Source organism: Pistacia vera, unplaced genomic scaffold, assembly GCF_008641045.1.
Source record: "Pistacia vera cultivar Batoury unplaced genomic scaffold, PisVer_v2 Contig170, whole genome shotgun sequence".
Lineage (NCBI taxonomy): Eukaryota > Viridiplantae > Streptophyta > Magnoliopsida > Sapindales > Anacardiaceae > Pistacia > Pistacia vera.
The window spans coordinates 273,600-290,051 of record NW_022195790.1 but is presented as its reverse complement, the minus strand read 5'-3'; the positions used below and the strand labels follow the sequence as shown (position 1 = coordinate 290,051).

The following is a 16,452-nucleotide window of genomic DNA, read 5'->3' as shown; positions in this document are numbered from 1 at the left end:
TACATTTCCCAAAAAAAAAAAGGGAGAAAAAATATCATAATTAGGGTTATGAATAAACCGACCATTTCATTTTTCATTTTTTTTCCATATAGCAAAAGTAATAAGAATAACACGTGTTAAAGCTTTTTATCATCGAGCTATTTTCCGGAGGACGTCCCCAACACAGGTAATCCTTTTCATGACCTAAATCTCTAAATATGCATGCACTGATGTATCTGTCTTATGGGCTACCCATAACCCACTTGCTTATTAATTGATACTTTTCTTCTTAGTGTTTTCACATCAATGGGGAACCTTATACACAAACAGTGATGAAGACAGTGCCAAGACCAACAACCCACTTGAAATTCAGAGCAAAAGATCATCATAAGTGAGTCACCTTCTCAAAGAGCCTATCAGATTCTGTTGATATGCTGGCACTAATGGAGTCCCGTCACATTAATGACGACCTTCATGTTTGATTCACCAAATATGGGTCGTCTCAATAATCATTAATCTCCTGGCTTCCACAATCACATAATTAGTGTTTATTTACGGTATGAAAATCTTGCGATTTGTCTAAAACAGTCCTATAAGATTCTATTATAATGAGGTTAATTTATCTACTTATCATTGGTTTAAATTTTCCGTTAAAACTTAAATACTATTGTTTGTAATGAGATGGACAGATCAAAATGAACCATTGAAGGAGTATCAAATTCTACAAAGCAATTTGCTCCTTTCATTTTCATCAAATAAAACTAAGTTTCACTAGATTGAAGTTTGGACAGGCAACTACCCTTACAGAATGAGAACTAAGTCTGTGGCCCAAAAGGTCCCCGGAAATTTTACGTTACATAACTCAACTTGATCGAATAACTCAAGTTTTGTGTCTTGTAAGAATGATATATACCCATCTAGCTATATGCCTTTTTGATCTGTCATTGTCCCACAAATTAATGGCTTTCCTCTTTATGGAGTAGGGAGTTGTCACGTGAATTCAAAATAACACTGTTCCTTCTGCTAACTTGTCAGCTTTTGGTATATGCAGTAATACTGTTTCTTGCACTAGAATATGCCAGCAATTCCAGGGTTGCTTCTTTTTTACCCAATTGAATAAATAATCTCTGATTTAGCATGTGATACTTGACGGATTTTAAGGGGGTTGCCATGAATTCAGCTTAACACTACTGTTTTTGCTAGCTTGTCGGCCCTTGCTACATGCAGTAGTACTGCTTGCACTAGAATTTGTCGTTTAACCCAGTATGTGAGAGACCCAACTAAATAGATATTACTTGGTTCAACACACATGACAGTAGAAAGATTAAGAGGGAGTTGCCATGAATATTATTACGGTAAGTGGCTCCATTATTTAAACTCAGAAACAAAAAAAAAAGAACAAACCTTCTTAACCGTTAGACCAACCCTTTAAGATTAATTTATAATAGCTTTTTAGTCTTTGGTACAAGCAATAGTACTATTTATTTGCACTAGAATATGCCAGTAATTCTAAGGTTGTTTATCTCAAACCCAATTGAATAAATATGATCCTATCCAACTCGTGATGCTTAATGATTCTAACTCAAAAGACTTTTCGTTATGATATCATCGTTTAAACTAAAGATGTATCAAGATACTTCTTTCTAGTTTTTACCTTCCTCATATACATATATATTGCAGGATACATGAATCAAATCAAATAGTGATACGGTCTATCTTTTGATTTAACCAATAAATGAATGAATGAAAATGTGACAACACTGAAAAAAATAGAGTCAATTTCTAGCTTTAAAATCATCAACATCATCCCTCATTTACAAGGAAAAAGATAGAGTATACTTTCACATGGAACATTTCAAACCAGAAGATTATAAAGTAGTGTGGCTAGCAAGCACCAACTGGCTTATCCAACAGCACCAACAAGTCTCAATTTGCGTATCAAATTATCATAAAAAATTGGTAGCAGATGATCGTTCATGACCTAATATTTTGTACAATTTTCATTATGCTGTAGGGACTCAAATAGTGGCTAGAATGTTCATAATATATAGTCCAAAACTATGATGTGAAATAAGGGATTTTTCTTCATATAATTTATCACAGGCCAGCTGGCTAGCTTAGAAAGTTGACCAATTGATTTTATCAGTCATGAATTAACATCCAAACCCACCTAGCCAAGACAGAATATTGCTCATTGTATGTTTGAATATAATTCTCTAGTGATTGGCCTTCCAGGCTATGAATTTGATCAATGGAGCTCTTGGCTGGAAATTCACTGAACTTTTGATGCTCTTTGAAAGGTGTTTTATCCGTTCTATATCTAATCCTAGACGATTGTCTTATCGTTTCATGAAAAACCCAAAAAAAAAAAAAAATAACCCTTCTGTGCATATGATACGTGCATAATCAACCTATGAGACACAGATAGACTGGCTATTGGGCAAGGTGCCCAAAGTCTCTCTCCGATAGTCCGTATTCCTGGGTGTTTAAGGTTATCTTAGTGGGAAAAAAAAGGTGTACTCTAAAGCATCAGGTCGGGCCTATTAGGCCAGGCTTGTGGTGTAGGATTGGCTTATGAGGCACTATTTTTAAGTCCTTTGGACTTGAATGATATTGATGGCTTGGGTTAGGTTCGAGTTTGGATTCTATATATATAGGTAAAAATAAACGTTCAGATAATATATACTGGTTAAAGGTCTTTTTATTATTTTGGTGAGAAAGTTTTCAGTGGTATGGGTATATGTTAATGTATGTTTGTCTAGTCATGACACATGTCCAAGTCATATACACTGACATAGCAATCTTTTGATTAGAGAGATACATACTGAAGAATTACATTGTAAAATTTTAATTGACCCATCAAATATAAAAGTCTCTGTTCAATTTTTTTTTTTGGATGCATCCTGGGCCTAAATCAAGCTAAATGGGCAACATTATACAAGCCCATTAGGTAAGGTTGAGCTCTTTACTACTGGGCCAGTGAAGTCTTTGATCATACTTAGCAGGCTCAAAATGTTTTGAATTTGGGCCTACATGCACAATGTTATACAAGGCTAACAAAATTTGAGCCATAGAAAACATACACTAATTGGGTTATTTAAGAGCCTTGTTTCAAATCATAAAATTAAATTTCGAATAATATTACAGTACAACCCTTTTAGTTTTTATACAAATTTTTTCTTACAAACTTAGGTGGTAAAAGATGACTAGATTGAAAGTTTATTTTAAATTTAAAATCACTCAATCATCTTTTGCTATATAAGTTTGTGAGAGAAAGTTTGTTTAAAAACATTGTGGGTGTAGTATTATTGTTAAATTTTCCTTATCCTATCCAATATCTTTGCGACACGTGTTATTGAAGAAAATCTTTATTACGCTCGTTCTATATTCTATTAATTAATCTAGCCACACTATATTTACGCTTATGGTTTACACACATCTTTGAATTGGTTGATTGTTTAAAAGTTTAGCGTATTCAGGATTTTCTTGTGCTATTATTATTATTCAAGTATGGTTATTTGGATTAAATGACTATCAGGTTTCTTTAACCATTCAATAAAATCAATAGTAAATAACAAATAAGAAACATATTGATGTCAATGTCCCACATCGGTTAAGAGATGATAGCATTTTTCGTTTATATAGCATAAGATCATCCTCACTACCCATATGTGTATTTTTTGGACAAAACTGTTTTGGTTTCAAGACCTAAAGCGGACAATACCTCTAAGAACTCACCTATTATGTGTTTGGATCTAACATATATCAACAAAACAAAACAACAATAAGAAATAATGACTATATCATACTTGTAACAAAACATACCATATTAATTCATATAATCTAGACGCCTACACGGATCTCTTGATTGGTGGATCGCACAAAAACTAATATACTCAAAACCTTATTATGTTATTATTGGATTAAATGATATTGTCAATTTTTTTTTAATTATTTAATAGAATCATGAGCAAATAACAAACAAATAAACAATGATGTATAATAACCACATAATATTTAAAGCCACATTTAATATCTAAATTAATACCAACATCCTCTTTTAAAATTTAATGCTATTTTAATAAATTGTGACCATATCATAAAGTATATAACACACCTCTCAAGATTCCATTGAAATTGAAAACAAATGTACTTTTAATATTCAAAATCTATAACCATCAAATTTAATATTCATCACAATAGACTATTTTCATAATATTTAAATCAAAATTATTTGGGTTCTCCCTAGTTTAAGAGAATTTGATGGAATTTTCATAAAGGTAAGGGAAGTGAGAGATAGCATTGTAGATGCAAAAAATTTATGGTTACAGAAATAGGGTCTAATCCTGTGAGGTTGAGACCACTGATAATCCGTTGAACCTACACACATGAAGAAACAAGCGTGAAGCTTACGGAATACACTAGTGTGGTGTTTGTCGTAGGCACTCCGACGTTCAAGTCAGCAAAACTGAAAGAGACAATTTAATAAGAATTAAGGGAAATAAAGATTACCAGGAGTTTTATCGAAGACCAGGACTACGACAAAGACGTTAGGTTCTTGGGAGCAAAGAACTTATGAGCAAGTAGGTAGTAGTCAGTATTGAATATTCCCCTCCCTAATGAGAGGTCATGCCTCTGTTTATATAGTGAACATATGATCTTTAGATCCTAGTAGGACTTTAAGTCCATAATGATAGAATTTTAGTAAATAGGAGAGTCCTGATTTACTTACCTTTGAAGGAGTGAGAGTCCTAATTTATATGAAATTCGGGATCTTAGAAAAATTAGGATGTAGGTGAAATATGAAGCAAATAAATAAGGTTTTGAGTAGACTGGAGCAACCATGGGCCTGGACCCAAGTGGGCTAATGATGAGGCCCGATTTGGATGGTCCAACCTGTGAGGGATTAGGTTGGCACACTAGGTTGACATGTGGCATGGATCTTATAGTGAGCCTAGCCAGAATTGGGCCATGGTCCTGAGCCATGTCGTAGGTGTTACGCGTTTGGGCCTGATAAGGACCAAGATGATTTTTTGCCCATACAAGCATCAAAGAGGGTGTATTTGCTTTAAAGATAAATATTAATGGGGATACAAAAAAAATTGCCAAACAAGTTTGGGTAGGTTTAATAATACATGTTTTTTTATAACAATTTTTTACACATGGTTTAAGTCTTTTAAATTAATGTACTTAAATAGTTAAATCTAACTACAACATAACTTCTCTGTATTGATATTCTATATAAAAATGACCTCTATGTAGTCCTAAAAACTTCTGGTCCCAACTTTGGCCAGTTATAAATAAGAATAAATTTCAAATTGTAATAAGTTATAATTTTGTTAGGTCCCGTCTTAAGGAACTTGCCTCTAAATAGCAATAATTATATGCATATTGTAAAAACTATATGCTATGTTACATTAAAGGTTTAAAATAAAATAAAATATTTATCTAAAATTGTTTGGGACAATGATTTATGCTTTAGGGTTGTTACTACATCTTTTATCTTGTGGGTACATAATAAGCTATCAGTATTGATACCTTATTGTTGAAGTCAAAATATTTCTAGCTCTCAAGAATGTTTAGAGCTTCTTGGCATGAAACTTTTGGTATTTCCGTACTATCATCCTCAAGATTATCTCATTCCTCTTTTTGTCTAATTATAGTAATAATTTCTTTTTCAATTAAAACATATACGACTTGTTGTTTGTTTGAATTATTGAGGAAAACATTAATATCTATTTGATTAATATAGTGAAGTTGTCAAATCTGATAACTCAATTTTATAGTGACTGTATGATATCTATTTTCGTATTACCCTAATGCTACAAAAACAATGAATTAAAATCCTAATACTACTAAAACATGAATTATAAAATAAGAAATCAAAACAATAATTCTTGTAACTACATCTCTATTAAATTATAACTTTCTTATAATAATAAATTTAATTGGTTCAAATATTATGATTATATAGAAGTTCTATTGTATATCATTTTTAGAGTACATTAATAATACAAGCCTGTTAAATTTCAATAATTCAAAGTATATTGATTTTATAACTACTATTTTTTGAGTTAAAAAATTAATACCCTGAACGTATTCCTTATTAATTTGTAAATAACTAATCATTAATATTTCATATTATCATTGTATACTTATTATTTCAATTTATCTATTATTAACTTTTTGGTATAAACGTCCATAAATTTTTAACATGCAAACCAAAGTCAGCAAATTGTAGTCACTAGTTTAACAAAATTTCAAGCACAACTAATCGCTAGCCTATGTTCACAAATTAAAATTTTAAAACGTTCACGTTTGATATGATAAATTTCATTTATTGATCGACTGAAAAAAAAAAAAAAAAAAAAAAAAAAATCTCAAAACCTCCCCCTAATGTTGACTAACTTGTCTTGCACTTTGTGTTGTAAGGGGATTAGAATCAAACTTCTAATAAATATTTGTTGAGGGTATCTCTATGATAGGGTAGACATTAAGGGAGGTAAGTGGTATTCACCTAAACATGCATCATAGCATGACACAACATCCACAAGCTGTTAACATCACCACCAGTCAGCAGTCACACGCTCACACCTTGACACGTGTCGTGGCCTCGAATATCCCTATGCATTTTACTGTAGCAAATAACTCTCGACTCTTGAGGGTGTTTTTGAATAAGAGGTAAACATCAAGCGACCTAAAAACATTCACCAATACACGCATCACATCATGACGCAACATCCAAAAGTTGCTAAGGTCACCAACAGCCGCAAAGACTTACACTCTTATACTTGACGTGGCCTACAATATCCCTCAACATTCAACACTAACAAATAACTCTTGAGGATGTTTTTGAATAAAAGGTAAACATTAAGGATCCAAATAGAATTCATCAAAATATGCATCGGAGCAAGACGCAGCACCCAAAAGTTGTTAACGTCACCTGCAGTCACACAAGACTTGCACACTTACACGTGATGCGGCCTAAAATGTCCCTCAGGTTTAACAGAATAATTACGATTTCATTCTTAAAGTTTGGCGTATATAATCGAGTCTAGTGGGATTTTTTAGAATTTTTTTTTGGGTGTCTGACCCGATTTGTAAGTACCTCAACTAATCTCCCAAAGACCATGAAATTAACAATTAGGTATATCTTCTAATGGACACCCTTATTAGTTATTAAGGAGAGTCGAACTCAAAACCTCTTAAGTAATACACCTAAGGTCTTTATATCCCCACCTTATCACCCAAGAGTCTGTCCCTCTTAACATTTCTAATTTTTGTCTTACTAGTGATTTAGATTAAAAATGTTATTAGAGAGACCAAAAATTCACTAAAAAAATTCTACTATCCTCAGTTTTATTAAGCCAAATGTTACTAATAAAATTATAATTTCTCACATTTAACACTAACAAATAACTCTTAGTAGGATTTTTTTAGTAAACTTTTTGTCCTTATTAAAATTTCCAACTTTTGTCTCACTGATGATAGGGATAAAAAAGTATTGACAAAGACCAAAATTTACTAAAATTTTATTAGACTCAAGTTTTATTGGGCCAAAGCTCAGAGATGAAATTGTAATATTCGCACATTTAACACTAACGAAAACTCCTTAGGGTGTTTTTAATAAATGTAAACATTAAGGGACCTAATTGATATTCACTAAAACATGCATCTCAGCGTGACACAACATCCAAAAGCTGCTAACACCACCAACCGTCACACAAGACTCACACGAACACACGTGACGTGGCCTTGGGCTTGTGATCAATCCCTCTACATTTATGATTTATCCACCTCAGTCCTCTCACATTATCAACCACATTTAAACCTCAGTTTCGATTCCGCCTTTTTATTCAATTTATTTATTTTAATTTAAAAACTTTTCTCGATATCTTTTTATTTTTTCTCTCTCTTCTTCTTTCGAGCCCTAGCTTTCTCTCTCTAGGGTTCTTCTTCTTCTTTGCCTCCAAAATTTTCCCTCACTTTCTCCTCAAATTTTCTCTCCTTCGTTCGTTACTCTCCGCTTCGGATCTCGGCGCGTCCCGCCCGTGCGTTGAAGATGGACCTCGGTGGCGGCCGCAAGCGGGGAAGGCCCGACGCGGCGCTCAACGGCAATGGGGGAATGAAGAAATCGAAGCAAGGTTAGTGTTTGTTACGGTTTTGTTCGTTTCTGTTAGTTTTACGTCGTCATTCTCTGGAAGTTTTGTAAATTTCGTGTTGCGAAGTTTGGCTGTACTCAGTAAGTGTGCGGTTAAGTACAAAAGGCGTGATATTGATAACGTTTAAAGCCTTTTTAGTTGCTGAGAAAGTGAATTGAAGGTTGAAGGGTGAAGTTGAATTATGGAATTGTTAGTTAGTTTGAGAATCTAGAGGCTGGATTGTATTGTATGAATTGTTAGATTGCTTTGATTGTTAGATCTTGGTAATGTTTTCGCTGTTGTTTTAGTAACATGCAACATGAAATTTGTAACATTCGTTGTATTAGTTAGGTTTAGTATTATTTGTGACAGAATAATTTAGAAGCTGTTTATGATGCACATTATTTTAAATTATCTTACAAAGTTTATATTTTGTAAATGAACGTATGGGGAATGCTATGTGTTATGCAAGTGCTGTGAATTATCACTTTGCGGTAAACTATTCAGGGGATAGGTTCTGTTTATGGTGGATAGATGGTCTGAGTCTTGTCCTTTTGTGTGAGTGACCAAGCAAGTAAATGATTAAAGCCTAATTTTGTAATCCATGGAAATTAAAACCAGGGGAAACTGGGTTTTTAATATGTCGTCTTTTGTTTCGTGTAAAATATGTGGGGACGATACACTTTCTTTGAGATTAATTTCATTTACCTGAACAAAGCAAGCTAGTGCAAGGTTTCTGTGATGCAATAGAGTAAATAAAATTTATTTTTGTTACTTGAAATTTATATGTTTACTGTTTGTGAGTTTAAGCTAGAAGAAACATGAGATTTGAAAGCTCTTTTGTCTCCACTTTTATTCCTTGAAATCTGTTATTGTCCATGTGCCATTGTTGTTACTATTTGGTTTAGATTACTTTGACATAGTTTCAGGATATTTTACTGAATAGTATTAGTTTCTATGAGGGTTGGGCTAATTTTGCTGAAAGTAAATTTTAGGAATCATCACATGGCAGGAGTGTCATGTTTGTGATAGATTATGATGTTGATGGATTTCTTTCCTTTGGTATTGTATTTTTCTGTATTTATTTCGTCTACTAGGGTTGCACACTTTTAGTTTTCAATACTATGCTTACTTTTAAGTTGAGTGGAAATTTAAGTCATTTGGTTGCATCCTTTCTAGGTGAACTTTTAGCTGTGTAAATGGTGTGTGGTTTCTTTGGCTTTTAGTTGGATTGTGTTTTTCCATATCTTGTTCTTCTCCTTCTCTTGCTTTTCTCTGTTAATGTTGGCATTGGTTTCTTAAATGTGGAAATGATTGATGTTCATTTTTCTTTGATATCCTGTAATCTATGGTACTATATTGCACTTTATGTTATAGAAATTAGATTGTGCAGTCTGTACAGAGATGATATATACTGATTTTACACTGAGCAGATCCATGAGAAGTAAAAGAATGTGCAATTTTTTAACTACCTGCAGTTTTTTTCCTTTGGAAGTTGAAAATTTAACTCAGCCAAGTTACTTTGTACGACTTAAGTTGGTTAATTTTGTTTTCTTGGGAACCAGAAGAATGAGAAACATATAATATAAATATTCTTTTTTCTTAGTCCCTTAAATTATCTGCAGTGAAACACAGGCAGTGTATAAAAGGCCCATAACTTTTTAAAAAGCTCTTCCACTCTAGGACCTAAATATGTAATTGCTCTTCCACAATTTGAATCTTTTAATTTTAATGAATCTGGTGATATATTTATACTTTACATAAAAAATGTTGATTGATTATTTAAATTCCAGGAAGCATTACTTTGTCAGTAAGTATGAGAAGTTTTAACTTATTAGATATTCCTTAAAGTTCCAAGATTAATAACTCACTGAAATTGTAACTGAGAGAAATTAATTAATGTTCTGCAACAGAAATGGAGTCCATTCCAACTGGTATAGGAAGCAAATCGAAGCCATGCACAAAGTTTTTCAGGTTCAAATCTTAACCTATCTAAAATGAGTAATGTAAATGCAGTTCTATCTATTTGTAATATTTATAATTTGTAAGAAAATTTTCTTACACAATCTTTGCAAGTAAAATTTATGTGATTTGGACTAATGAATTGGAAACTTAAGTTGTGGTACAGGTCAAACTTTTGTTCTAATCACAAAAACAAAGACTATTGAACACAGAAATGGTTGATTTCTGAGGGTACCGTCGGATTAACTACTTGCAGGGCTTTATGTTAACTGAAAGCAGTTGTTTGGGATGCAAAATTTGCCCACCATATAATGATTATTTAGAATTCATTAAAATCATTTGCTAGTAAAAGCCATCAAATCTGGACCAATGAATTGGCATCTAGAGTTCTGGAAAAGGCTATTCAATTGTTTGTGGTAACACTTTCTGAAAGGATGTGGTTACTTTTGTTATTGTTTCTTTTTCTTTTCTTTTTGCAAGGGCTTGATTTGACTTGCCTGTGGCGCAGAATTTGTTCACCATGTTTTTTGGGTCACATTGTGTATTGTTTTTTTCTCTCCCTCTTTTAGTTTTTCTCTCAATTACTTTTCATGTTTTTACATCTATCCCAGCCACACTCTGCTGTAAAACTTGATATAAATCAAAATGTTTCCACTACTTTGAAACTTTGTATCATGTAAAGATTTATTTCAAATCTGTTTTGAGGTTAAAATTGTTCATTCATGAAATTGGTCTGATATATGATGCAATCGGATTAAAGCTATGCCTCTATTTTAAGATCCCAAAATGCCTTGAAACAAGAACTTATATGTACAATATGTGCTGTCGTTATACAATCTGGCTAAACTAGAGTTCAGAATTCCATTTATAAATTTGTGCCTTCTTAACTATCAAAATATCCTTTTATTTTCTTATTTAAATTTAAAATAATCTTAATGTACAATGATCCATGGTAGTGTTAATGAAATACATGTTTTTTGCCTTAGCTCAGATGATATTATAGCCGTTTATAATATCTGTATGTTTTTAAGTTTTCTCCTATAAATATCTTTTTGAATTTAGCTCATTACTCTGTAATTGAAAATTTCATGCCATATCAATTGCCTTTCAAGGGAAGCAATTACTTCTTGTGATGAAAATCTGTGTTAGCACAATCTCTTTTTCCTTAGTCTCAGTTGAATTTATTGCTAATCTGTGCTGCTTGTTTGTTTTGAGCAATGTTTCCCAGGACGTGGATTTCTAGACTTTTGGGCTGTATAGGGAGAATTATTCTTTGCCTTTTATGCTGAAGAAACAAATGTTTGCCTTGTTTTTATTCACCCTTGGAGATTAATGAACAAGATGGGATGAATTGATAGGTTTTCTTTTGTAGTTTGATAATTCTTCACACTGAATGAAGTTTCTATCATTTCTTTGCCTAATATTTTGTTCTATCTGTTTATTTTCTTGCCGGTATGTGCCAGCTAAAAAGAAAATGTTTGACCAATTTGTTGTTTTACTTTTAATCCAACAAGGTTCTCTATGCCACCAGTCTGAAAGTTCACTCCATTTATCGTCTTCAATGTAGTGATAAATGTGTGTGGCTATTTCTATCCTAGCTTTGGTAGTAAATGGTTAGTGGCTTACCGTTTCAGAAAGGTCTAGAGTCCAGTGCTTTTTCTGTTGGGAGTTTCTGAGTTTATTTGTCTTTTGTTTCTTTCTTTAACCGCTCTGGAAATTTCCATATGCATCTTCTCATATGGGTTCTGATCCATAGCTTTTGTTTGTTTTGCAGTACTTCTGGGTGCCCTTTTGGAGAGGGATGCCATTTCTTGCATTATGTTCCAGGTGGTTTTAAAGCCGTGTCCCAAATGCTGAACCTTAGTGGAACCCCTGCTCTTCCTCCAGCTTCTAGAAATTCTCAAGTCCCTCCATCCTTCCCGGATGGCTCATCTCCTCCAGCTGTGAAAACTCGGTTGTGCAACAAATACAACACTGCTGAAGGTTGCAAATTTGGTGATAAGTGCCATTTTGCCCATGGTGAGTGGGAGCTTGGCAGGCCAACTGCTCCATCTTATGAAGATCCTCGTGCTATGGGACCAATGGGTGGCAGGATGGGAGGTCGGGTTGAGCCTCCTCCACAAAGTCTTGGAGCTGCAGCTAGTTTTGGGGCCTCGGCCACTGCTAAGATCAGCATTGATGCGAAGCTTGCTGGAGCCATCATTGGTAAAAATGGTGTGAACTCCAAACAAATCTGTCGCCTTACAGGAGCCAAACTTTCGATTAGAGACCATGAGGCAGATCCCAACTTGAGGAATATCGAGCTGGAGGGTACATTCGACCAGATCAAACAAGCCAGTGCCATGGTTAGGGAGCTAATTGTAAATGTTGGTTCCGGCTCTGGACCTCCGATGAAGTCGAATTCCTCGTCTCAGTCAAACAACTTCAAGACTAAGCTCTGCGAGAACTTTGCGAAAGGTTCCTGTACCTTCGGCGACAGATGCCACTTTGCCCACGGAGCGGAAGAATTACGCAAATCGGTGATGTGAGGTTGGGCTTAGGGTTGATGATGGCCATGGCCTGTTTTCTTCTTCTTCTTCCCTCGTTGTTTTAGGACTATTAATTGTTGTTATAGCCTTTGTATTTGGCGTGTTTATTATTAAGTTTTGTTTTTTTCAGATGCAAAGATGGACAAAAATTGCATATGCATAAAGAGTTAGGTTTTTCATTTAAATTTTTATTGAGATCGATCTTATTATGCCTCTCGTTTTTGGTCTTTTCTTTCACAACTTTTTAAAATGATCATGCCTTTTGCAGGATTTTATGACGATAACAAATAACAATGTCCCAATTTGGAAATTTTTAGAATATCATGGTAGTACTATCAATAATAAACTAATGCCGTTGATCACGTTTAATATAATTGTTTTGATGGTATAATAGTAATGTGTAATATAATCTAGTTTATGTATACTTTAATTAGCCGTATGAACTTTTTTTTTTATGGGGAGTGTCGACCAGTTTATGTATACTTCAATCAGTCTATCTATATTTCAACTAGTGTAAATAAATTTTGAATATTTTACAAACACAATATTTCAAATAATTTAATATAGTTTTTTTTTTTTTTTTTTAACAACATGATTAAAATGTATATGATAGAAATGAATCGTTGCAGTTCACTTTTTCCAATATGAAAAAGAGATTTGATATTATATCACATTTTAAAACATAACAATACTAAGATACAACTCAAAATTTGAATTTTATTCAATTTCCGGAAATTAGATTTGGATCACATTCATCAAACCCGGTTTTTTTATTTATTTACTCAGAAAATGAACTTGTCAGTGGCAGAAAACACTAGCATACTAGTAACCTTCAGGTTTATTTAAGGGTTTATTGACATTACTTTCTCTTGCAACAAATATAGAATGTTGAATATTTGCATAGAAAAATGCTCCAACTTAGCTATGCAATATTAATCACCTCATACTCATGGCAATTCTGAGAGTGATTGCTTTGAAACTGGCCTTTCTTCAGACCACAGACACTCCAAATTTACTGTCCCGTTCCCCAGTGGATGAAACACTTGTAAACCTCCTTGGCCTTAAACTCGTTCACGAGTCCCACACCGAGACACTTATCGACAAGCATCCATTCGCCTGGAATGAATCACAATGAAACCAAATAATCAATGAGAAAAAACATTTTGCGGAAAGAAACAAGCATGGTTGATTCTAAGCGAGTTTTCCTCTTTGGATTTTACCCAAGTGCACTAACCACTATAATCACTCACAAACTATGAAACATTCAAACAAAGACGAAAAAGAACATAACCGGACGCAGTTTAGAGATAGTTTCAGATTTCTTCAAGGTATTTCTGAAAAATCTATGAGAAGCACATTCTAACAGAGACGGAAACAAAACTTATATGTTAATCCTTATGTTCTCTCGTTTATTGATTTCTCAATGGTCCCCAATATTTTATTCTAGTTGATACCTCATGGAAATAATGTAATGAAAACGATAATAATAATAAATAAAATAAAGAAATATAAAGTATCACCATTAGGCAGAAGGTCTCCTTCAAAAAACTGTTTCTCGATCAGGCCAAACTTCATGCTTAGACCCATTGACGGAAGTAAATGAGACAAAAGATTCTGTGGGATGCAGAAGGTTGAATGTTGGATGGCTCTTATGCAAATCAGCCTGTACAGAAATACTTTGTTAAGAGTACGCAACTATGCTGATGTGTAAAAAAACCAAAATGGACAGAGGTACATATATCACCAATGATTCAAAATTAGCATTTTTACCAGCAACCATTCCAAAGACAAAAAACAGAAAACAATACAAATTGGAACATACCTTGAAAATCCACCAGAACCGGCACCAACTTTGCGAGCTTATATTAGAATCAATTTGAAAACCTTTGGATTACTTTTAGGGATGGTAACTTCCGGTCAAGAACCAACCCACCACCAATATCAAGTCTAAAAGAAGTGATTCCTCCTCCCCAGCATCATGCACAAGATCCCTCTCCAGAAACATAAAACAAGAGAAAAAGAACAAAAAGCATCTACTCCTATTAGCTTGGTTTTCTCCAATGCCATCTAAATAAAGTGAACACCCTTAGACCAATTTGCTACAACTCATACAGATCGATAACTCCCTTACAAATATCTCTATGCAGGTCCATGCTTATCAAATAATATATCAGAAATATTCTTGGTATTTGAAGTTATGCTCCTACACAAAGGAAGGTAGTTTTCGATGTATTGGTTAGCAACCACCCTATCACATTGTATCCTCAGTACATCCAATAGACCGGTATTCAGTGCCACATACTCTCATATCCATTAATCTCAATCCTGCTGTGGAGCCACTGAGATCCTTTGAATACAAATAAATTTGAAGTCGAATGATCAGCATGTAGATCACATACACCACATTAGGAATATTCAAACAGCCTCCAGCATATGCCATTGTTAGAGTGTGTGCAAGCAAGCATGTGTACTTAAAAATGAACTTGACTCTTGAACTCTAAATTGTACCACACACAACAGATTACTGAAATGCATTACCTGAAGGGAGGTGTTCCATGGAAATAATTCTACCCCCAATCCAAGGAACACTTTAAAGGCCCAATCACCACTTTTCAGTTCAATGGGGGTTTTTGAAAGTTCCGTTCCCTTTGCTCAGAAACCTTTTCCACATCTGGAATTGCCTTAGCATTTTCTGCAGTGAACAAACTACTCATTAGAATCAATGGATATATTGACTAATTGAAATCAGCTGCACTATATCAAGCTAGTTTTAATGAAAGTTCCAGATACAATTAAAAGGAAAAAAATGAGAAAAAAAAAAAAAAAAAAAAAAAAAAAAAAAGTGAGCAACTCACAACAATGGCTAAACAATATTTACCCAAATGAGTCTTGTATTGCTCCTTACTAGCGATACTAGATTGAAACTTCATGTTCTGAGCAGTATAATTTGCAAAGCCTCTCCATCCGTCCCCCAAGTTCAATCTGTTTGAGGAAAGTTATATTATGATAAAACCTAAGAAGAGATGCTAACACATAACGTAGACTCTCAATGAATGTAAGACTCACCATTGTCCTTCACCAGCAATAACTTGACATTCAACGTCGTTGTGGCCTCTTCCAAGATCCTTCAGTTCCAGAAATTCTAACAGTAACCACTGACTTTGAAGCTCAGCCACATAGTGTGTCAGTAGATATTGACCTTCATGAATCCATATCCATCACCATCATCTTCAAATAAAACACCTTTGCTTTTCCTGCAAGCGATAAGAACCAAGTTATTAGCAGCTAATGGCAAGCAGGTAATATCATTGCTAGGTTGGAAGAGTTAATCAAACTTTACTTAACAAGTTCAAAAAGAAATATTAAGGCACAATTAAATGTGCAATTTATCCCTATTTCATCACATTTGATAATTTCAGTACATAAAAAACACTCTGGTATCAACATTGTTTCCTGATGGTGAAATCAATTTGAGCAAGCTCCAAAATTTCATGTTCAGGCAATTTCAAATTTCACAGTTTTAATATATAATACAAAAAAATTCACGATAAAGATTGCAGAAACTATTAAATAGAGGTTCTATTCTTGTACTGAAAACATTGAATGCATCAAAATTACCATTTTCATCAAAGCCACAAGAAGTGTCAAGTCATCTGATGGATCAGATTCACCAACATGCTGAGGGAGACCTACAGGTACAATATCCGCCTTGCAATATAAAGCTGGTAATCCTGATATACCCAAAAAAAAAAAAAAAAAAAAAAAAAATAAAACATCTAAAAACATCAGGAAAAGATAAGGAGATAGATAGTACTCTAAAGATGTATAAATTCGTCCACGAC

At 33.8% G+C, this 16,452-nt stretch overlaps 1 protein-coding gene across 1 annotated transcript; it reads left to right on the top strand.

Moving 5' to 3' along the window:
- Positions 1-7,893: 7,893 nt before the first annotated feature.
- LOC116125742 (zinc finger CCCH domain-containing protein 14-like) lies at positions 7,894-12,823 on the top strand. The gene is made up of 3 exons (XM_031411457.1): positions 7,894-8,123; positions 10,034-10,094; positions 11,857-12,823. The coding sequence occupies exons 1-3, from the start codon at positions 8,042-8,044 to the stop codon at positions 12,608-12,610; spliced, it is 897 nt and encodes a 298-aa protein (XP_031267317.1). The 5' UTR covers positions 7,894-8,041; the 3' UTR covers positions 12,611-12,823.
- The last annotated feature ends 3,629 nt before the right edge of the window (positions 12,824-16,452 follow it).

What these genes read in the sequence shown, in the direction of transcription:
- LOC116125742 (XM_031411457.1), top strand. Translation starts at nt 8,042, where the DNA reads ATGGACCTCGGTGGCGGCCGCAAGCGGGGAAGGCCCGACGCGGCGCTC. An exon ending in AATGAAGAAATCGAAGCAAG is followed by an intron (nt 8,124 to 10,033) that starts GTTAGTGTTTGT and finishes GTTCTGCAACAG; the next exon opens with AAATGGAGTCCATTCCAACT. An exon ending in CCATGCACAAAGTTTTTCAG is followed by an intron (nt 10,095 to 11,856) that starts GTTCAAATCTTA and finishes TTTGTTTTGCAG; the next exon opens with TACTTCTGGGTGCCCTTTTG.